This window comes from Botrytis byssoidea (genome assembly GCF_014898295.1).
Source record: "Botrytis byssoidea strain MUCL 94 chromosome Unknown BBYS_014, whole genome shotgun sequence".
Lineage (NCBI taxonomy): Eukaryota > Fungi > Ascomycota > Leotiomycetes > Helotiales > Sclerotiniaceae > Botrytis > Botrytis byssoidea.
Genome location: NW_024065855.1, coordinates 136,623 through 158,423, shown reverse-complemented (window position 1 = coordinate 158,423; position 21,801 = coordinate 136,623). Strand labels below are relative to the sequence as shown.

The 21,801-nt window shown below is 42.3% G+C and overlaps 8 protein-coding genes across 8 annotated transcripts; 4 read left to right on the top strand and 4 right to left on the bottom strand.

The window, feature by feature from the left end:
• Nucleotides 1-259: 259 nt before the first annotated feature.
• EAE97_007204 (uncharacterized protein) lies at nt 260-1,863 on the bottom strand (the record flags this gene model as incomplete). The annotated part of the gene is made up of 4 exons (XM_038877718.1): nt 260-397; nt 447-629; nt 680-1,739; nt 1,796-1,863. 4 exons carry the CDS (start codon nt 1,861-1,863, stop codon nt 260-262), a joined length of 1,449 nt encoding a protein of 482 aa, XP_038731203.1.
• Nucleotides 1,864-3,083: 1,220 nt separating this feature from the next.
• Nucleotides 3,084-4,254, top strand: EAE97_007203 (uncharacterized protein; the record flags this gene model as incomplete). Its single annotated transcript, XM_038877717.1, has 4 exons — nt 3,084-3,283; nt 3,338-3,559; nt 3,615-4,064; nt 4,125-4,254. The coding sequence occupies 4 exons, from the start codon at nt 3,084-3,086 to the stop codon at nt 4,252-4,254; spliced, it is 1,002 nt and encodes a 333-aa protein (XP_038731202.1).
• An 888-nt stretch (nt 4,255-5,142) lies between these two features.
• EAE97_007202 (uncharacterized protein) lies at nt 5,143-8,495 on the bottom strand (the record flags this gene model as incomplete). Its single annotated transcript, XM_038877716.1, has 3 exons — nt 5,143-8,135; nt 8,188-8,300; nt 8,350-8,495. 3 exons carry the CDS (start codon nt 8,493-8,495, stop codon nt 5,143-5,145), a joined length of 3,252 nt encoding a protein of 1,083 aa, XP_038731201.1.
• A 1,001-nt stretch (nt 8,496-9,496) lies between these two features.
• On the top strand, nt 9,497-10,743 carry EAE97_007201 (uncharacterized protein; the record flags this gene model as incomplete). Its single annotated transcript, XM_038877715.1, has 2 exons — nt 9,497-9,529; nt 9,586-10,743. The coding sequence occupies 2 exons, from the start codon at nt 9,497-9,499 to the stop codon at nt 10,741-10,743; spliced, it is 1,191 nt and encodes a 396-aa protein (XP_038731200.1).
• Nucleotides 10,744-11,558: 815 nt separating this feature from the next.
• EAE97_007200 (uncharacterized protein) lies at nt 11,559-12,065 on the bottom strand (the record flags this gene model as incomplete). Its single annotated transcript, XM_038877714.1, has 1 exon — nt 11,559-12,065. One exon carries the CDS (start codon nt 12,063-12,065, stop codon nt 11,559-11,561), a length of 507 nt encoding a protein of 168 aa, XP_038731199.1.
• A 1,160-nt stretch (nt 12,066-13,225) lies between these two features.
• On the bottom strand, nt 13,226-14,983 carry EAE97_007199 (uncharacterized protein; the record flags this gene model as incomplete). Its single annotated transcript, XM_038877713.1, has 1 exon — nt 13,226-14,983. One exon carries the CDS (start codon nt 14,981-14,983, stop codon nt 13,226-13,228), a length of 1,758 nt encoding a protein of 585 aa, XP_038731198.1.
• Nucleotides 14,984-15,843: 860 nt separating this feature from the next.
• EAE97_007198 (uncharacterized protein) lies at nt 15,844-17,078 on the top strand (the record flags this gene model as incomplete). The annotated part of the gene is made up of 9 exons (XM_038877712.1): nt 15,844-15,897; nt 15,952-16,039; nt 16,097-16,168; nt 16,224-16,396; nt 16,446-16,454; nt 16,585-16,636; nt 16,693-16,839; nt 16,891-16,985; nt 17,031-17,078. 9 exons carry the CDS (start codon nt 15,844-15,846, stop codon nt 17,076-17,078), a joined length of 738 nt encoding a protein of 245 aa, XP_038731197.1.
• Nucleotides 17,079-18,307: 1,229 nt separating this feature from the next.
• Nucleotides 18,308-19,529, top strand: EAE97_007197 (uncharacterized protein; the record flags this gene model as incomplete). The annotated part of the gene is made up of 3 exons (XM_038877711.1): nt 18,308-18,400; nt 18,461-19,059; nt 19,148-19,529. 3 exons carry the CDS (start codon nt 18,308-18,310, stop codon nt 19,527-19,529), a joined length of 1,074 nt encoding a protein of 357 aa, XP_038731196.1.
• Between the last annotated feature and the right edge of the window lie 2,272 nt (nt 19,530-21,801).

Genomic DNA, 21,801 nt, shown 5'->3' with positions numbered 1-21,801 from the left:
AATCAATAGAGTTATTGAACATCTTATTCGAGTAGAAACCCCATTCTTTCACATCATATCACACATCAAACGCTCAGATGAAATAGTCATTAATACACATCCCATTATTTCCATCAACATCGTGCCCCTAAGTTATGGTACATCAATTAACAAATCTCAGGTACAAGGAAAAAGAAGAATTTGTATAAGAGTTCATTAGCGCCGCGCCGCGCTTAGCCAACTCGTGAGTTAAAAAGAGGTATCACAAAAAAGTAAAGAATTAGAGTTCCGCATGATCAAATGCAGGTGCAGTATTTTGCACTTCTGGGATACCTTTATCTTTCGGTGCGAAGTTTCCTTGTCTGATTTCGTTCAAAGCGACGTCGAATCGAGCTCCTGCAAGCCATGCTGCTCCAATCTAGATAAGTGTTAGTGGAGCTTTCATGGGTCTAGGGGGAAAAACATACCATAAGTCCAGAAACGACTATCAGGGTTCCGAATACTGCCAACATGAGGTAGAAGACATCTTTCTTGGCTTCTGCTTCCTCAGCCGCCGATTTTTTCTCTGCGACAGATGTTTCACCAGCTTGTCGTAAAGCAATCGCCTCAGGATTTTGAGATGGGAATATAGATTCAATGAATTGTTCGATCTAAAGGGAGTTAGTTTTGTATGTTTGTGTAATAGAATCAAATCACAAACCTTTCCGCATGCAATGCTGATCTTGAGGAAGTTGGGGTCCTTGGGCGAATTCTTTTTATTTATCCGTCTTGCATATCTCTTAAAGATATCACAAACCGTACGCAAATTCTGTGATGATTCCATCATCAATTGGCAAGCATCACCCTTTGTGATCTTGACATTCTTTTCAAAGATATTAGGATTCTGGAAAACAAGCTCTAAGGTTGCGATTGCCATGGCTTGTGGAATAGCAACAAAATTGAAGACACTCTGGTCTTTAATGCCTGCCATGTAAAACAAACATTCATCGGCATGGCGAAGAGAATTCAAAACCATTTCTGAACTACAATTCAAAGCAATTTGCCTATTTTTGGGGTCGAAAAGATCGTCAAACTTGTCGACGTGCTTCGACCAGATCTCCTTGGGCCAGAAGCGTCGCTTGTCATCAAAATCTTCCCGAATATCACGAATGATATTTGTCTTTTGGAGGAATTGACCCATGGATTCAGACAATTCTGGCTTGCCGAGTAAAGCTGGGTTTGCCAACTTGGCCTCGACAAACAATCTTGTCAAGCCATCTCCTACGAGACCGGCTACATAATGACAGTATAATTCATAATCCTTGATAGTGTTGACGCCATTGATGTTGTGCTCTGCATTGTTCGCGTAATCGGCCATTCCATTACCCATCTGTTTAGTAATGTCCTTGATAATGCTCTGGTATGCTGGCTTGCACTTCTTAAATTCAGTGATGACACAGTCAAAGTGAACCAAGAGTTCTCGATCCTTTTCATTTGGTCCGTTCTCGTTGAATGTCCATCCATCCTTCTCAATGATGTCGTCAAAAGCTCTCAACAGCGGTTCCTTCTTCCCTAATGGTATTGTCATATCATCTTCAACAGTATCCAAGCCTCGTAGAATCAAGTAGAAAAGGGCGACTGGCACAAGCAATTCGGGGTTCAATTCTTGGATGACCGAACTAAAACTTCGACTGGTCATCTCGAGGTATTTGAAGCAATCTTTGAGGGATTGAGGTTCCTTGGATGGATCTCTGATATGGACTGGGTCGTGCCATAGCTTCCTGGTTCGTGTGTTAGTGATGGCAGTTGAGGAGATGTACGAGTTGAGAATATATACCATTGTAAGATTGCTCTCAACTGATTTGGATGAACAGAAAAGTAAAGGAGATTTTTGACGAGACCCATGATGAATGAAGTAAAGATGACTTGACAAATGGATTATCAAAGTTTCTGAATACGCGGAATATGTGTAAGAGTTGAACTAAGTTGTTGTGGATTTTCGTTTCTCTGCGAGTTGATGTGCTCGATTGTATATGGGAATTATGAACGGCCACGGTAGTCAATTGTTGAACCGAGTCCGTCTATTGAAATTAGAATTGAATGAATGTATCTTGAGAAAGTCACAAGATAAGAAGATGGAGGTATCAATCCAATTTCAAAAAATAAATAATAGATAAATTGGGTGAACTGGGTGAATTGGTGAAATGTATCTGCCAGCAAATTTCAGGGTATTATTTATTGGGACGTGAATGGGGTAATCTGTACTGTCACCGCCCAATCTGTGCAGTAAAAAGGACGCTTTGGAGTTTAAGGACTAGTGACTTTCATACTTTGATGCATTCAAGGGGATTTGAAAGTTTATCTTGGAATAGGAAAAACTTCCATGTACGAAGATCATCATCGTAAGGTAATGTGATGTACCAAATGTGCTGGCTGGTACAGAGTCCGTACTGTACCTACATGCTGTCGAGGATGTTGATGAGAAGAACAGAAAGAAAGCAGTTCGGACAACTTGTTAGCCTCCAACCGGTCATATATACATACCTTTATACCTTTATACCTACATACCTACATATACATCTTTTCCACCCCTTACATCGGAGCTCTCGAGGCTCTCTTTTTGATAATATTGACAACCAACCCCAGATTCTCTTTGGTTCGGTGCAATGCACATCTTGCAGATCAACCAATTAGATCAAGGTAAGAAATATGTCAAAAAGGAGGCGATGAAATCTGTTAAACGGACGAGGCTGAGCAATGCTAAAATATCCCGCTCATCACCCGGTATACGACAATTTCATGGGTTATAATATAAGTACATTGTTATGCCACGACTCATAACACTCGAAGATTGTCATGATAACACTATCTTCCTCCGCATTCTAGGTTTCATGGCTTCTTATCTTTAACTCTTACCGCCAACCTAACCGCATTGTCCATGACCATATCACATAGCGCCTGTCTGTGAATTCCAGCTTGCCGCACGCTGAGCCATCGCCAACTGCAATCCAATTCGATCGACATACAATTGCAATATATACACTCGAGCGTTACCTCATTTGAGCTTATCAAAACAGGGCTTGTGGATATATCATTCTCTCAATCGCAACTCGTGAATTTCAGTAATGGCCGCCGACATGGAACCTTTGGAGAAAGATGTGGAACAGGCAGAGTCGAAACCGATGATTGGGGAAGAGGCACACAACGATAGATATGAGGGCAATGAGGGGAAAAGAAAGAAGGGTCTGGCGAGTAAAATCATCGATATTGCTTGCATTGGGTTGAATATCATCAGCACAGTAGTTCTTGTTTTTCTCAATAAATGGTTTGTGTAAACTCTATCCTTGATGCCAAAACAAAAGATCTAATGACAACGTAGGATCTTCAAAGACCCTCAGCTGCGAAATATGCAAATATCCTTTGCGATGTGGCATTTTACATGCACAACCATTGTGTTATGGATAGCTAGTCGTTCTTCCTTCAAGCTTTTTGTCCCTATACGACTGCCATTTCTTCAAATGCTTCCATTATGCTGCTTCTTCGCGGGCTTTCTCATACTTGGAAATTTGAGTTTAGCATTCAACTCTGTGGGCTTCTATCAGTCAGTTATTCTCTCCGTTCTTCCAACATTCCACTAATTATCATCTTCAAACCAGACTCGCCAAAATAATGACCACACCCTGCGTGGCCCTTCTCCAATACGTCTTCCTCTCCAAAGCCGTCTCCGCGCAAACCATTCTCGCCCTCGCCAGCGTCTGCGTGGGTGTAGGTCTAACTAATACTGGAGCCTCAGGAACTACCACATTTGGCGCATCCATTGCTATTGCTGCATTTGTAGTAACTGCATTCTATCAAGTCTGGATTGGCAAGAAACTCACCGATTTCAAAGTCTCTTCTCCACAACTTTTACTTAATCAAGCCCCGATATCCGTTTTGATTCTGGCGTTTTTGGCACCGTTCTTCGATACAAAACCAGATGTGTCGGTTATACCGAGGGATACACTTATTGCATTGGGTTTGAGTGGATTGGCGGCTGCATTGTTGAATTTGAGTCAATTCTTGATTATTGGAAGGATGTCAGCATTGACATTCAATGTTGCTTCCAAGTATGAACCCCTTTCCTATTATCTTACATCCAAACGTCATGTGCTAACCCGTTCGTCTAGTGTCAAAACAATCATAATCCTCACCTACGGTTTCATGAGCGAAGGTCGAGTCCTCACCATCAAAGATTCCATGGGCATATTACTAGCTTTGGGCGGTGCAACAGTATATAGCCAGCTTTCACAACGATGAGAGAAGCGTGTTCTAATGTATAACGAATCTTGAAGCCATAGGTGAAATCCAGGCGTCGGAGCATGAACTAGGTGTTTGGTATGTGAAATCTTCAATCTTTGAATTGGATAGATAGAGAGATAATTCAAATAACATTTACTGTTTTAAATGATGAGCGGAATGAGATTACTGAAAAATATCTGGCGGAACCATTAGAAGCGAAAAGCTCACGTCGGACCTATCTATACATGTCCGGGTGTGATGAATTCAAGTATGTAAATCTAATTGGGGATGAATGAGTATTCATGTGCAGTTTCAATAATCGGCAGCTATGTGGATGTTCTAAGCGGATAGAGTAGCTCATCGGTGCTCAATACAATTGCATCAAAACATCCATCTGCCCCGCTGTGATCCTATTATTTGAAGGTGGTGATTTCACGAGTATAAGATGAGGGGTTCATATCATATGACCTCTAAGTAAAGATTTAAGTATCCGCCATTCCACATTTAACTTCAATTGAGCACCACAGAGCAATATAACTAGATGGGTAGAGTTTCGAAACACGGATAAAGTACCTACGTACACATGAGATCGATATCAAATACACCAAAAGCTCAGAGTTCCACTTCCAAATGGTGATATCCATTGTGTTGTTTTCAAATATACATTTCTAAACTCCTTACGCCTGATGCCTAAACCAATTAGATAATGCTAAGGTGTCAAAAAGACAACATGAAGAAAGACAACAGTGTATACTACGCTAATTCATTATATGTACCACAACCCATTTACCATATCCATATCATACCAATCATACATTCTACATGCAGTATCTATTCCTCTCGACCGAACTCAGCATCAATCAATCCATCCACACCGTGTATCAACCATCGGTCGACCAACCTCATTTACCGTCTCTCTACCAACAAGAAATGCATCGCCACATATGCTAAGAAGATAAAGGCACCAGCGAAAATAGCGAGATTGATTGCATCTGGCCAGAATGCCTGTGTGTTGAATCCGAAACTGCTCAAGATTACAGCGCCGGGAACGGTGATGTCGAGTTTGTATTTCTGATCCACGAGTGTCAAATATGTGACTTCATTGACAATCAAGGATTCGAAGCCGTAGTGGAAAATCGATAAGGATTGTAGCCAAAGAGCGGATTTGGGGATAGCATCATGGTTGAGTAGAAGACCGGCAAAGAGGAGACTAAATAGCATGACAAGACTTCCGATGAGACTTGCAACGCCGTTATCTTTGAAGACAATACCAAGGAAGAGACAGATTGCGGCCGCTGCAAGATTGAAGAGGACGAGGATGAGAAGAAATTTGAAGAAATTGGGAGCTTCAGCTACAAGTCCAGTCATAGGGTATAAAATAGAGCCCATAATGAGAGGAGGAATAATTCGGAGTGGTACGATATCGAAGAGAACTTTGGCGAAAAAATACGTGACAGGAGAGTAGTAGCCATTTGCTCTTTCTCTGACAAAAACCATTCGCTCGGTAGCAAAGACGTTCAGACTGGAGAGGGTACTGAAACCGAAAAGCGCCAGAATGAAGAAGAAAAGTCCCAAGCGATTTTGGAATCCCGGAATGTCGTCTGTCAGGCCATAAAACAAGAATCCAGAGAGTACAGCCAACAATATTGCGATTGCGTAGTGTGTCAACATCAACATCGGATTTCGGTAAAGATTGCGCCAGGTACGTTGTGAAAGAATAACAAATTGTCGAAGGTATCCAACTCTTGCATATCCTCTGCCCATCGTAGTTGTGGCCATTGCGCTGTTATCCTGTACATGTCCATTCGTGGTTCCATTGGCATTTTGAGCGGCGAAAACAGCATTTTTGAGGTCATCCTGAAGATCTCTGGCGATTGGAGATTGTGCATAAGAAGATACCAGAACATCCAAATCTGAACCAGATCCAGGTGCATCAGGTGGTAAATTATCTGGATCTTCGGCAATCGATGAATGTTGTCTTGACATCCTAAGCCAATGCTGATTCGCCTCTGGGTCTACAGGTGCCTCATCAGGTTGAGAAGTAGGAGTCTCGACTCCACTCTTCTTACGAGTGAAAAGTTCACGTTCTTGCTTTGCCCTTACAGAGTCACGACGTTTGCCCTTAGGTCTTAACAAGGACTCGCTTGGGCTACCAACAACAGGCTCCTCAATGCTACCGCCAGAGATGCTTGCAATTGACTTAACCGCTCTAGTGCTGCTTGCTCCAACGCTTGGTGTAACACCGTGTCTGAAATCGGATGTAGTATCATCAATCGGGGTACGAGGTGTACCAACATGCATTGTCAAATCAACCAAGTAGTCGGCAATGTTGAATCCAGGTGGGCAGGCGTAACCAATATGATCGAAGTATTCTTGACAAAGATTGAACTCACCAGAATAGACCGTTCTCCCTTTTGCAAGAAGGAGTAATCTATCGAACAAAGCCACAATGTTGGATCTTGGTTGATGAATGGTAAATATAACCGTTCTTTTATAGTCCTTAGCCAGGTTGACGAGACATTCGATGACGTTGAATGCGTTGTATGCATCGAGACCACTAGTTGGCTCATCGAGGAACAGTATGCTTGGACTGGTAACCAATTCACAAGCGATTCCAACTCGACGTTTTTCACCACCAGAAATACCGCGACCTTTGCCATCCTCAGAACCAATCAAGGAATCCTTGATATGAGAGATACCAAGCTGTCGCTCAACTTCAAAGACTCTCTGCTCCTTGGCTGATCTTCCCATGTCTCTTGGCAATCTCAAAAGAGCGCTAGTCATGATCGTTTCGTGAACGGTAAGAGTAGGTAACATAGCATCTTCTTGATCAACAAACCCAATGACGCTTCTGTATTCGTTATCTGTGACCTTTTCGCCATTGACATAGAAATTTCCTTGAACAACACCTCGCTTATTTTTACGAGCAAGAATGTCAAGAAAGGTGGTTTTACCAGCTCCAGATGCACCCATGATGGCCATAATCTCGCCAGGATGAGCTACACCTTGAACACCAGTCAAGATCTGCTTTCCATTTATATTGTACGAAACATTCTCGAAGTATAGGGAGGCGGGCTTGTGATCGGTCATTAGCTTGATGCTCTCGTCATCGGAATCGTCTAGATGGATAGGGCCGTATTTGAATTGCCTTCGAGACAAGTACCAAACTAAAAGAATAACTCCAACGACAAACAGAGATGCAACAGCAATGACACCTGCGATCAAAGGCGTGTTGATTCTTTTGATAGGGCGTTCGTATCCTGGAATCTCAGTTTCGTAAAGACATTCTCCCGCCTGACAATTGATAAAAATGCTGCTATCTCCAAACATTTGTTGAATAAGCAAGTCCATTTGAGGCTCCTTGAAAGTACATTCGTTGCTACCATCCTTCTGCTCACAGTTGAAGGTTGCAGGGCCTCTAATTTCTTGGTCGAGGAAGTCCGAAATGTCAACCGATCCGTTTTCACCGCAAAGCATTCGGTCCGGAACACACTTGCAAGCAATGTTTTCACATTTTGCGCTGGTCGAGTTGCGGTCATAATCGTTTTGCGCGCCCGATGTACAAGTATCCAAGGAACAATAAAACGACTCTCTCTCGTCGACCCAGAACTGGAAGTCGCAGGTCTCTACTTCAGCGTTGCAGGTGAAAGTAACCTGGGGCTTCTTGCCATCCAAGATATCCAGAATCTTCCTGTTTGTGACGTCGCACATCTGGTAGTTTTCCTTTACAACCTCGCCATTTTGATAACAGACGCCTCCTTCTTTTTCTGGCATTAGAGCATTGCATGCCTTGTTGTTCGTGCAGACATTGCAGTTGATTCCTGTCCAGCCATCTTCGCAAGCGCATGAATCTGTCGTTCGCATAGGTCGATCCTTTCCATCTGCCAAAGAGCCACAAACTATTAAGAGTCAGTAAAATGTTTTCCAGTGTTTGAAGCAAGTTTGGCTAACCTGGCTGGAGACAGTCATCGCCACCGAATCCTGGTGGACAAGAGCATTTGCCATTATATTGATTGCAGTCAGAATATTGTCCGCAAGTAAATGCGGGCAGTAAACAATTAAAACTGTATTCAGTCAGCAAGAGATTCTGGCCTAGAAGAAGAGGCGCAATACCAAGGAGGACAATCGTCAGGTCGGTCGTCCATGAGAGCTAATTGGGCTTTCATCGAGTCTATCGACGAATAATTCGCGAAAGCGTGCGCGTTCCATGATAGAGACAGAGTGGCGAGGACTACAGTCCCTAGTTGAAGTCGTTTCATCGTTCGTGAATGTTTGCGAAAATCGCGATTGTTGAAAGTGGGAGCTTGCTAATGGAACCAGCTTAATGCTGCGGTGAAGCGACGACTCTTGATGCCATGTAAAGTAGATTACGTAGAGGATCCGAATAATACTTGGAACGAACAAATAGTAGTGAATTTCAAAGAGAGGAACTAAAGAGAAATGCCTGCGTGGTAACTCAATAAGATGCTGAATGAGAGAATAACAAAATTAATAATAAACAAAATGAAGCTTGTCATCAAGTAGTGAAGAAGAGTTGATTGAACAGCTTAGGTAGATGTCATATCATTCATATTCGCGTTCATCGGAGAGAGTTTTAGCTTGTCCGTCTCCTGTCCTGTCCGCCCTAACAAGAATAAGCGGGGATTGATAAAACCTGGAGCAAAGGCGAGGCAGCTGTCAGGAACCAAAAGATAAAAAGATAAGCTGGGTGGTTTGAGAATGGATTAGAAATTACGATTACATAGATTTAGATGTATATGTTTGTTCATGTACCGTTCATATCTCAAAGTGGTGGATGGACATGGAAAGCTTCATGAAGATCCATTCGACCATCTTTCAAGTCGAAAGCTTCTATCAATCCTCATGTATACATACATGTTAACAAGACTTTCCAAAGTTTCTCTATCTTACCTAGGTATATCAATGTACAATGGATGTACTCAATCAGCACAGTACCTACGTAAAGTAGAGTATGTCAGGGCAAACGTTGTGTCTAAGCTTCACAAAATCTCCAACATCCTATTGGTTCTGATTCCTCACTCTTTCCTGGGGATGGCCGAGGTTTAACAATCTCCACAATGCAATGTCATCCACGCCCTTCAGATATACTCCATATGACAACTTATTACTATTGCAATATTGAAAATGTAGGTTTGTTGAATATATATAAAGCGAAGATGTCCAATTCAAATGCCAACATCTCTTAGTCCTCTCTTCTAGACAATACTCTCCAACCCATATACAATATACCATCTCAAACATGGTCAAGATTGAGCCTTTCGCCGTAGAACAAGTATTACCCCTCCATTCTCCACCAAAACTGAAATATCTCTAACATTCTAACTCCAGTGGATGGACAAATATGAGGTCACACCTGGGGTTCTCAATATTGCCGAGACATGTGCAGCTTCCATCTCCATTGACGATCTCGTAAAGCTATCCGAAGATCCAAATCTGCCTCATCCAATATCAACCTCGACCAAACTCACATACGGACATATCCGTGGATCGCCCGCTCTTCGGGAACGTCTAGCGTCTCTTTATTCCGCTAGAACTAGCTCGCCTCTATCAACAGAGAGTATACTTCTCACGCGCGGTGCCATTGAAGCGAATTTCCTCACATTATATACGTTGATTGGCCCTGGAGATCATGTAGTTTGTGTGCATCCAACTTATCAACAACTATACTCTGTTCCACAAAGTCTCGGTGCGGAGGTCTCGCTATGGAAGTTACGCAAGGGAAAGAAGTTCATTCCTGATCTAGAGGAGCTGAAGCAATTAGTCAAAGATAATACCAAGATGATTATTATCAATAATCCAAACAACCCCACAGGCGCTACAATTCCAAAGTCCGTTTTACAAGGCTTGACGGAGCTTGCGAGAGAAAAAGGAATCATTATTTTGAGCGACGAAGTTTATCGACCATTGTTTCACGGAATATCAGTAGCTGATGCAGAATTCCCTCCATCGATGGTATCCATGCCTTACGAGAAAATCATAGTCACTGGCTCCATGTCAAAAGCTTACTCGCTGGCTGGTATTCGCATTGGTTGGGTCGCATGCAAGGACAAAGCTATCATCGAAGCTCTCGCAGAAGCTCGAGATTACACCACTATTTCTGTTTCGCAGCTGGACGATCAAGTTGCCTCTTATGCCATGAATCAATCTGTCATCCACGCACTCCTTGGCAGGAACATCAAACTTGCCAAAACCAATGTGGCACTTGTAGATGCTTTTGTCAACGAACATAGCGAAAACCTGTCTTGGGTTAAGCCAAATGGTGGCACTACAGCCTTTATCAAAGTGGAAAACAGAAGGGAGCCAGTGGATGATGTACAATTCTGTGTGGATGTTATCGAGAAGACCAAGGTTATGTTCTTGCCAGGTTCTAAATGTTTTGGCGAGGAATTTAAAGGGTATGTAAGAATTGGATTTGTGTGCGAGACGGAGGTCTTGAAAGAAGGTCTGCAAAAACTGGGAGGATACATTAGGGAATATCTTAAGTGATAAATACCCAGTAATGAATAGAAATTATGATGATTCAAGAAAAGTTTCAAATTAACACAATATTGTAATGAATGAGAACATTGTTCTTACTTAGTGCACCGTTATAGTGTTTCAAAGCGCATTTTGATTTCATGGCGAGGTGAGCTACTCATTAGACTGCAGTCCAGACCACTAATAAACATGGTTCCCAATGATCCCGACTAGTAGACTGATTGTAAACTCTCAATGTTTGGGCGCAAAACAATGTTTAAATTAAATGCAAAGATGCAAATTTTCTAAAGCAAGTGGAGGATTGAAATCATGAGAACATTCAAATTGAAATCATCATCCAAAGTGATCGGATCACCTAATTGATTCAGGTATTTGAAAGCTTTACATTAAATTGTCGGGTTACACTCTGAACAGGTCAACAAAAACGCTAACTATGAACAACTCATAACTAATAAACTCATCTCAACATCGTTTATTCACGTACACAGAGTCATACATTCATCAGCAAGAGAAGAGAACACACCATGCATCCGTATCAATATTGAAATTCTTTCCTAATCTTTGTATTCTCCATTGGGTATAAACATATATCTAAAGCATAATCATAGTCATAAGCAAACAAACATCGCAATTCCTCCATCCCTCATTGTCATTATCGTCTCTCTTTCCTTCATCTTCCTCGTCGATTCCCTGCTGTCAAACCAAAGCCTCCCATCATTATTTGTTCATCAATCATTGCCCACATACCCGCTTTCCTAGCTCGCATCTCTCCCCAAAGACAAACACAAAAGACATAACCCTCCAACTCTGATACCTTCTCGCCCTCAAGAAATCTCAAGAGCCATTCCCTTTCCCGCCACACCAAGCCCATTCATTGCAACCCCCTCCTTTCCCCCAGAAGAATAACAAATCTCTCGAAACTTAATTCCCTCCTCCCCATTCCCATCCGCACACTCAAATCCCGTGCTTGCATTCTCCCGTCCCGCTTTCGCACTGCTCAATCCAATCATACTTTTAACCTTTCTCATTCCCTTGATTCGGTTCAAGCCACCCATCGCGATATCCATGCCGTCCATTTCAATCTCCATATCGTCTTCAAATTCAACGGCACTTCCATTCAACGCCTTGCCTACGGAAAATCCAGCAATGCCATTTCCGCTGTTGACGGAAGCTTCGAGTGCAGCGGCCCTTGCCATGGCTTTGCTCGTCTGCACACCATAGGTATAGAGAGCGGTGAAAACAAGAGAAGTTCCTAGCATGACGTGGAAGGTGTAGAGGATATAGAGGGTGATGGATTTAGAGCTGAGGAGATAGGCGAGGTTGGAGAACATTTTTATTGATGTAGGATTTGTATTTTAAGGGGTACTGTTTGTGATTTGAGTAGTAGATTTATATGTGTTTTGTTGTAGAGTATGGTTGATACTCGAAGTCGAAGTCGAGGTTGATGATGGGAGTAAGAAAGTGTATGTTTGTTGACCAGGGAGTTGTATGAGGAGATTTGACAAAGTGAATTGATAGTAATTGATGATGGTATTGTATTTCTTTTCGTGAATAGTTGGTAAGGTTGAAGTTGTAAATTGTAAGTTGGATAAGGAAGATTGATGTTGAGTGAGTTGAGTCGAGTTATATGTAGAGCTTCGGAAAAGGCAAGAGCAGATCACTTATATCTATACTTCTTGATTCTTGAAGAACGCGCGGTACCAGGAAAAGAGATTTTTTTCTTGATTAAATTTTTTCAAAGCATTGCCGGGCCATTATTTATTGATTGTTGTGATCTCCCTCAACCCCATATTCTGAAGTCATCGTGAAGTTACTACGATTAATGAATTTCTCCTTGCAAGGAACATGCTCGCAATTTCATTCATGCCCATAGAACCAGCAAATCATCCCATAATTTTTAGGGAGTGAAACCCCTCAAGCGAGCCCAAGTGCCAGCACATCCCTCGCGTGAGAGGAAAAGACACAGCCTTATTTCAGGGGTAGCCACGGTAAATGCATTCATGTCAATAATATGAGCCGCGAGTATAGGGCTTAATTTTCAGTGCATGAAGCACTTTTCAACGTCGTCTAATCTTCTCGCCGAGTGCACTACGTCAGTGCGGAGTCCTTCTGGAACATCTGAAAGAAGGGCATGGTGATAGGAGATCGTGAGGTAGAGATGAAATCGTAGGAGGGGGAAAATAGAGTTTGTTAGTAAGGGTTGAACGGCATTGACGACCTCAAACTTCAAATGTTACCCAGCCACCACAATATATCGAGTTCACGACTCAGATGCTTGGCCATCATCTATGTATTATGGGGGATAATAGAGTGCATGTTTGATGGAAGTAATATTATATGATGGGTAGTTCGTCGTATGTTTGGCGGTTGGGCATTCATCCCTTCAGATCGGCGGGTCTGAGTGTTTCGTAAGATATTCGACCTCCTGCCATTGACTTTTCATTGATATTCACATGACTCATTAACATTGATTTGGAATACCCAATTCCCATCAATGAATTTCGAATGTTTCCAGCTCATATAGTCCGTTTTTAACTGCTCGAATCCCTTCTCCATACATGAAGCCATCGATATATGCCTCTCCCACGAGAATGTAGCGATTATCAGTCTTGCTCAATATGACAGGAAATCTACAACCTGGAAGAATGCAGATCAAATCATTTTTGGAGCAGTTCCATGGTCCAAGTCCAATGATTCCTGTGTCGGAAATGATGAAGCGGCGTCTGTTCATTGTCCAACAAGCGGAGATAAGAAGTGCTAAGCGTTCCTTCTCATCGAGAGTTTCCTCATTCGTTGAGACAGAAGATAATGGAAAACTGAGCTTGGGTAGTTGTTCCGACAATATTGTTGCAAGGGCCTTCATTCGAATGGCGTATTCGGTGTGATCGTTGAAGGTCCAATTGCCACAAGAGATCGTTCTACAGAATGCTCCTTGCTCTCCTAGGGAGGGTCTTCTCTTAGAGACAACGATACTCCACCATTCTTGTAGAACCTTCAGACCCCTACCATTGTTATCTCTAGAGTTTAATTCTCTTCTGAAGGACAAGCCTGTCTTTTGGACTCTCCCTAAGATGACACCAGTAGTTCTCAAGACATATCCATCTTGAAGAAATTGCACATTGGCATAACTGTCACCGGAAGCCATAAACTGAGGTTTGCTATGTTGAAGTCCAATTATTGTGGGCTGGCGGCTTTGGGGAGGTCTTGTCCAGTTCGGTACCCATGAAGGAAGACCGTCATTGTCGGGCGCCGTTTGATTTCTTTGATTGACACATATAACATCCAGTCTTCGAGAATCCTGAATTATATGTCTCGCAGTGTGTGTATATACACGTCGTATTGACAATGAACAATCAATTTTACCAAAAGACTCCCGTGATTTTGATATCCCTACCAATGCGTACACTTTATCTTTTGGGTCTGACGACTTCTTACTCTTGTGAGAAAGCAAAAGCTCAAAGAGAGGAGAGGTGACCGCATCAGGGGCCTGATCTCTTGATACTTGCAAGCTCTTTGGCCCCCCAGTGGTGAGAGTTCGTACAAATGATGGTGATTTCAGGTATATCGACAACAGTAAGTGTTCTTCTCTTTTTAATATATCGCAGGTGTTACAAAGCTCCATTATGGGTATACTCTCGTCTCCGCAGAGTACAATTGCTTCTTTGGCACAGGCAACTTCTTGAACGACCCATATCCTCCACCAATACTGCCGACGAAAAAGTGTTATTAAAGCCATCAACTGATCCTGTGTTGGCGGGTCATGGAGCATTTTTATCACTTGATTCCTTGTGGCCTTGTTCATTTTTTTGGCCAATCGGATGGCTAGAGAGCTATTGTCCTTCTCGGAACCAATCCAAACAGGTACAGATTGTGCGTTTTGAAAAATGGTTCTCATCTTAGCTATTTGATTATTCCGCTCTGGTATATTGTTCTGGTCAATACAGATGGCATCAACCCACAGAAAGCTTTCGTCATTTTCTCCTTGAGACCGTAATCTCCTCAAAGCTCCAATGAGATTATTGGACGCGGAAAGGCGTTTTCCATTAACAATCACTGACTCTGGGGAAATTTTGGCACCCCAAGTATACGAAAGTGCTCGATAATTAGGAGCTCTGTGCAAAGCTGTGTGGATAAGCCGACAACATATAACGTCGTCTTTCGAAATTGAGGGAAGGAGTCGCAGTAACCGGATCTCATCTAGGCCATGTTTCAATTCCTTGTATTGGAATGAGTCAATTGGTTGGTTCATCTGTATGATACTATGTTGTTGTATAAGGATGAGAATGATCTCTTTTGGTTGATTGTGTAGCCAAGGAAATCGGTGAAAAAAGTCTGTCAATGCCGAAGAGGAAGTCTCATGATACTATTGATGGGCCACACAAACAAGTTGATCGATCCTCTATTACAACCTGGAACTGGAAACTTATATCGGGGCCTTCATTTTATTGCTATTTGATCGATGCGCGACAACTCCAACATACTATAACCATAGCAACGGCTAATCAAGGATGACAGAAAGTGGGGGTTTGTAGGATCCATGAATAACCTTATCTTGAGCTCACCGTTGTTTTACACTGTATCGATCCGGAATCTTCACCATATTCACAGATGTACACGAAATGATACACTGGCCTAAAGGTTCACGTTAATATTCTTGGGCCATTCCGCTCGAGTCGAATTTTCCCTTTCTTGCCGCCTCGCCGGCTCATTTCCCTCCCCAGGTTACCTATGTTCATCTGACCGTCAAACCAAGTCGCTTGTCGATGGACTTTTACCCTAGATAGGTAGGTAGGTAGGTAGGTAGGTAGCTGAGTAGGTAGGTACCTAGGTAGGTGAGTAAATCATAGCATTTGTCAGAATCACGCATTTAGTCCAGTTGTGCAACCATGATGAAGTAATAAACATTTGTCGTTCTACCAGTAGACTAAAAGTCAATGACGTTGGTGAGATATCCCCGCATCGACGCATCCCCACTACTCATGCTTTGTTCGTATTCTTCACTTCACTTCACCTCTCCATTCTCTATCAAAGTGAACATTTCAAATCTCAAATTTCAAAGATCTCCAGTCCATTTCAATTGTTTCGAGCATTATCAAGGATAAACCCATCATGTCTTCCGATTTCTATCTCGAAGGCACCCCAGATGAAGTCAAAAATGCGAAGGTTAGTTGCTATCGAGTTGCGTACCAAACTATACAGCTGACTGAGATAATGAAGGGACTTCATCTTGTAACAATGTCAACGCCCAATGGCAAAAAAGTTCAGATTATGCTCGAGGAGTTGAAGGCGGCATATGGAACCGAATGTAATGAGCGGCCATCTGTAATGAAGTGTATAGAGTCCTTGCTAAGAAAAAAATCAGACACCCACACTCTTATTAATATCTCAACTAATGAGCAAAAGAAAGACTGGTTCTTGAAGTTGAATCCGAATGGTATGTTATCATAGAAAGCTGTGTGGGAGGTCGATGCTTAGTATATATCTTGCAGGTCGAATTCCTATTCTGATCGATAACACCAAGACACCTCCATTTCCTGTTATGGAGACCAGTGCAGAATTGCTTTATCTCTTAAAAGAGTTCGATAACAAGGATCTTTTTGGATTCAAGGACGAGTTGGAGAGAAACGAATGCCTTCAATGGCTGTTCTTCTGGCATGGTAGTGTAAGGTGTTCGTCGCCCTGAAAATACTTCCCGGCTAACTGTTTGATAGGGTGCCCCGGTAAGTCCGCGCATGGAGATATTATCTATACCATTGTTGTTTTATGGAGGGTTTCTGAACTCTCCGCATTCTCTAGAAATTCCATCTAAATTCATGATGTTTTAGCATTGCTAATGACCTCAATTTGTAGTACCAAGGCCAAACGAACTACTTTTCCAAGGTTATGAAGGGGAAGAGTCCAGGTTAGTAGCCATTTAACTTCATGCACAGCATTCAACTAAGATCGGTGGATACATAGAAGCTTTAGAGAGATTCAAGAACGAGACCCTGCGCGTATTTGGGGTGCTCGAAATTCGCTTGTCGGGCAAATATACTGGTGAGCCTCGTGATTACTTGGCTGGCAATGGAAAAGGAAAATATTCCGTTGCAGATATTGGAACTTGGCGTAAGTTGTCTCGACAATCTGTATGGTGCCTTCGTTGACAATGAATTTCAGCATGGTTAAGTGCATGGGAGTTCTCTGGTGCATTCACCAAGGAAGACATGAATGCATTCCCGCATCTATTGAAGTGGATTGATAGAATTGCTGAGGTTAGTAATGCCCATTCGAACGATGACTCTTGCTAACAACATTAGCGACCTGCCGTTCAAAGTGGAATCTCCAAAAAATGGCAAAATAAGTGAATTCAGTTGCCCATATAGTAGTGGTTAGGTCATTCACATTTGTCATGTACTTGCAATAGCAGAGGTAGTTCTATGCACTTATTAGAGCGAATTAAGAGATCTGAAGAACCAATTATTATTGCTTCAACTTTTGAAAGTGTGGATGTATCTGTGATCTTCTATCTTAATTAGGCTCTGACCCGATCAAGAGATGCTCTATTGAAAATGTGCTCCTTGAAATTTCGGCACTCAAGCTCTCATTCTGTATGATCAACCTAACTGTCACACCTGAGAACATGACTTCTGGATGCGCTGCCTGCTTACAAACACTCTTTCATCGCCTACTCATCTCAGTAGTTGAGACATTTGAGAATTTAATTCTTGACGTGAGTGATTTTGATGCAAATGAATCAATTGACTATATAGTTGCCTGTTTACTAGCGTTTCAACGAGCTACATAAAGTTCGGCTTCCGGCAGAAAACTTTCTTCTCCTGCAACAACAAACGGCAAACTTCCCGTATTTCCAGCATGGGAGACTCCTGTAATTTATTTGTGTCACTTGCTGCTTTGCAGGTGTATTTTAACTTTATCTAGGTACTCTTCAAAGGTGCTTTCCATGCGGTTGTCAATGGTGCTTCTTATTTGCTGCCGTTTCGTTTTTGCTTTTACTTTTTCTTGCGTGTGTTTGCTGTCAAACATGTCTACCTAATAATAATTATCTTCGACAGGACATGATTTTGCAGCTATACTTTCCTTCATAAAGAGAGAAAGTGTCCTATCCCAAACTAGGGCAGATACGCTCTTGTATCTAGAATTTTCAGCGACGAGAAATTACTGCTGTCCGTGGACGTGCATATAAGCTCATTTCTCCTGCAGTTTCATGAGAAGCAACTGATGAAGTTGACAAGAAGAGTAACTTCCGAATATTGAATTCCCAACGCAAGTACAGAAAAAAATGCTTATTAGCTCGAACTTTTAAAGCGCCCCTAATTTCACTTTTGGTTAAGCACAGGAGTCCCTCCTGTTCCAAAATTACAACAGAAATAAATTTTCAAATATTCACCGTTTCTCCTCCCTCATTTCTCCACCTTGAATTGGACATTCGATCAGCCATCACATTAATCAATATTTATTTCTTATAAAACTCTATACTGTCTACTTTCTTTCCATTTCACATTTGAAAGCTACTCAACCGCTCTTCTCCACGGATAGAAACACACATATCCAACTCATCTAACGTTGCTCATCAATGGATGCCACGGCTCCTCACACACTCCCACTGGCAGAGGCCAGTCATTTTGAAGAATGGTTTAGAATAGCTATGATGTGGAAAACTGGAAAGGTAAGGAACCTTTAGCTTGCCTTGTACCACAACCTCCATTAACCAGCGCTATTATTGCAGAGTTACAGATGTGTATCCCCAGCCAAAGAAAAAAAGTTCGATGAGAGCAAGAGAGAGCTGGCAGGAATCTTAACACCGCCAGCTTCTCCCTCAAAGCCAAAGTCCCCATCTTTCTTGGAATTTCCAGTGTCGACCCGAAAAAGCTCGATCACATCTTCTCTGGTCTTTCCTGTTCCTGAATCATCGTTGTTGGCCCCACTGTGCCTGACGCCACCAGTGTTAGTTACATTGCCCGATTCAAAATCAGGAATTGATTCAAAATCTACTTCATCAAAGGCAGCCGATCTCCCTGCTTGTTCCAAATCATCACCACGTATACTTACCCCTCCCTCTCCTCCTCCAGAGAAAGCGCCAATATTCGAGAATGAGTTCTACGAAGTCAGAACTTCCCTAAAGGGCGGTCTAGGCTGTTTTGCAAAGGTGGATATTGAGTCTGGAACTATGATTCATTCCGAGGAACCTTTATTCTTATCTTCAATGGTGCAAATCTACTACAACTTTGAACAACTGACAGCGGAAAAACAAGCTGCTTATCTGAAGTTGCATTATTGGCATGGTCTTGCTGCTCACAAGGTTCTTGCAATTTTTCAGACTAATCGGTATGTGTATCCGCTTCAACTGATGAACTGTTATAGGGCGGCTCAAAGCGTGTGAGATAATTGCATCACTGACCCACCTTGTCCATAGTTTTCATGTACCAGGCGGCAAATCTGGGATTTTCCTGAATTCTTCTCGTTTTAATCACGCCTGTCCTGGTTTCTGCAATTGCACTTATGGTTTTCGTAAAGAGATCAACAAGATGGTATTCACAACCCTCAGTGATATAACAAAGGGTCAAGAAATCACAATTTCCTATGCGAATGTACCCACTAATTTATATCAAAACTATGGATTTTTTTGTGATTGTCCAGGATGTCCTCCAGGGAGTTTCGCGTCTAAGAGATGGGAATATGAGAATGATCTGAGAAGACAGGCGGAGAAGCCAATTGACAGAACGACCTACTTTGAGCCAGAACCGTATCCAGGGAATGAGGTTGAGGCGTGGGAGAGTGCTATGTTTGAGTGGTAGATTGGGGGAATGATAGGAGTGGAGAGTATGAAAGAGGGTGAGACATTGGGTTGTTGATGGATGTCTGAGGAGGATTTATGACATGGGACAAAAGCATTTTTAATCATTGCTTCAGCGGAAGATACCAAGTTGTTGGATAAGTTACCATGGGAAAACTTGAAAATGTGCACTTGACATAGCGCTGGATGTTATTAGTCATGGGGTTGCTACTGAAGTCCGGAATTGACGTTAAACTATACCATCTACTAATTGTGAGGATGGAGCAGTGATTGACTAGCGATTGGTTGTTTTTCAGTTAGTGAGATGTTTATCATTTTGAACATAGAAGTTTGGAAGACGCACAAAAATTTATGAAACATTTTCTATCAAAGACCAAGCAATTCTCTATGGTGACACGGGCGAGGCAGTGGTTTTTCCCCAACGCCATGTTTGGGATATCTTGGGAATTTGAAACTTAGGATAAAGATTGTAAGTTTCTGTCCGTAACAAACATAACAAAGGAGGTAGAAACGTAGATTCGAATCGAAGTCAGTAGTCTGTACCAAATGCAGACATTGAATTCGCAGAGCTTCTAGCTCCAAGTAATATCATGCTTATATATCTCCAAGTTCCACCCTCAATACACAGCTTTCTAAAACCCATCCCTCTATTTCATTCCTTCTATCACATCCATTACAAATATATAAAATATACACCACACCAAGCAAAATGAAAAAACCAACCTTCAGACTCCCGATCGCAACGAGAATAGGTCGCAAAGGAGACTGTATATCGCCATTAGCATCTCCATCTGAGACAAATCCTCCTTTGAATTCTCGTATGCGAAAAGCTGAGAAGACTAGTGTAGGGTGGAGAAGAAAAAGATGGGGGAGAAGAAGGTGAGGGAGAAAGCGGCGAGGGAGGCTCGTAAGGGGGGTGTGGAGATTGGGAAATAGAGGGAAATAGGGGAGGAGAGTGAGAGGAAAAGGGAAAGGGAGACAATGTGAAAGGTGGGGAGAGGGGGGGAAATGACGAGGCGGTAAAGGAGGATAATGCGTGAGTGAGTGAAAAAAGGGGAGCGCTGAAGTGATAAGGTAGTGGGGAAAGTAGTGATTAGTTAACGGCATTTGGGGAAGAATAGTAATGAAGATAAAGATGAAGATTCCAAGCTAAGGAGGGGAGAAACCAGTGAACTGTATAACCATGTTCATGTTGACTTTGGCAAATTAACTACGGTTAAGATCACTGCAGAAGCATGCAATCGAAACAAAAACATGAGACTAGTCTATTTTCGAGGCGGGCAGTCGCTGACTTGTGATGAAGAGAAATATGATACACAGTACAGGTGTGAACCTACAAAGTTGAACAGGCCATCTTTGAAGGGAAGAACCGGCTGAGAAATTGAAAGACGTATGGAAAACTTGTATGAGAAATTTGAATACGTGATTGGAAAAAAGGGAAGGTATAAAGGTAAGAGTTCTCGGTTCAGTATCTGGTTACGAATGCAATAGCACAGGAGGTGAATAACAACCATCACCACCAAGCAACGACCCACCAGCCAACTCAAACTTCACTCTCAATTCATTTGCTCCCTCAACTCTCATCTCAACTCTCACCTCAACTCATTACTTCATCCACAAAGCTCCACTTAAAATTCAAAACCCCTCCTCCAAAAACATCACACACCCCAATACCCCCCAAAGATTCTCCCTAAGCAAAAAAAAGCCACTCAAAGAAATACCTACCCATACTTCTTTCCACCCATCAAAACAGCAAAAGCTTCAGAGCGCGACGCTCTTTAACCCCAATGACCCACAATCGAATATGTTATCCTTTTGATAATTTATATATTCGATCATGTCACTGTCCGATCAAAGCCCTGACAATGCTAAGTAGAAAGGCGGACGACATTCTCGAGAATGATGAATTCTACCGCTGCGCCATCGAGACGTGTGGGTGCTTGTTGGTTGGTCGCGTAGTGGGATATATATTGACGAGCTGGAAGTGGTTTCGCTTGTATTGTAGGTGTAGGTTTATGCGATGGACTTCTTAAGCTGAAAGGCTTTGTGATGTTTTATAGAATTGTGGAAGTTGATATAGCTGGATTTTGTCGCTGGTGATCTCAAGGACTTTTACATGAACTTCCGTATGCGCTTCTTTAGCCTAGCCTTGTATTTTTTCTCTAAGTTGATGATGGCTGATGTACCGCAAATTAATGTCTACCTGGGAGACATCAGTTTACACGTTTATTTGTTGTGGAGTTTCTCGCTGCATATTGCAATGACTCTTCAAA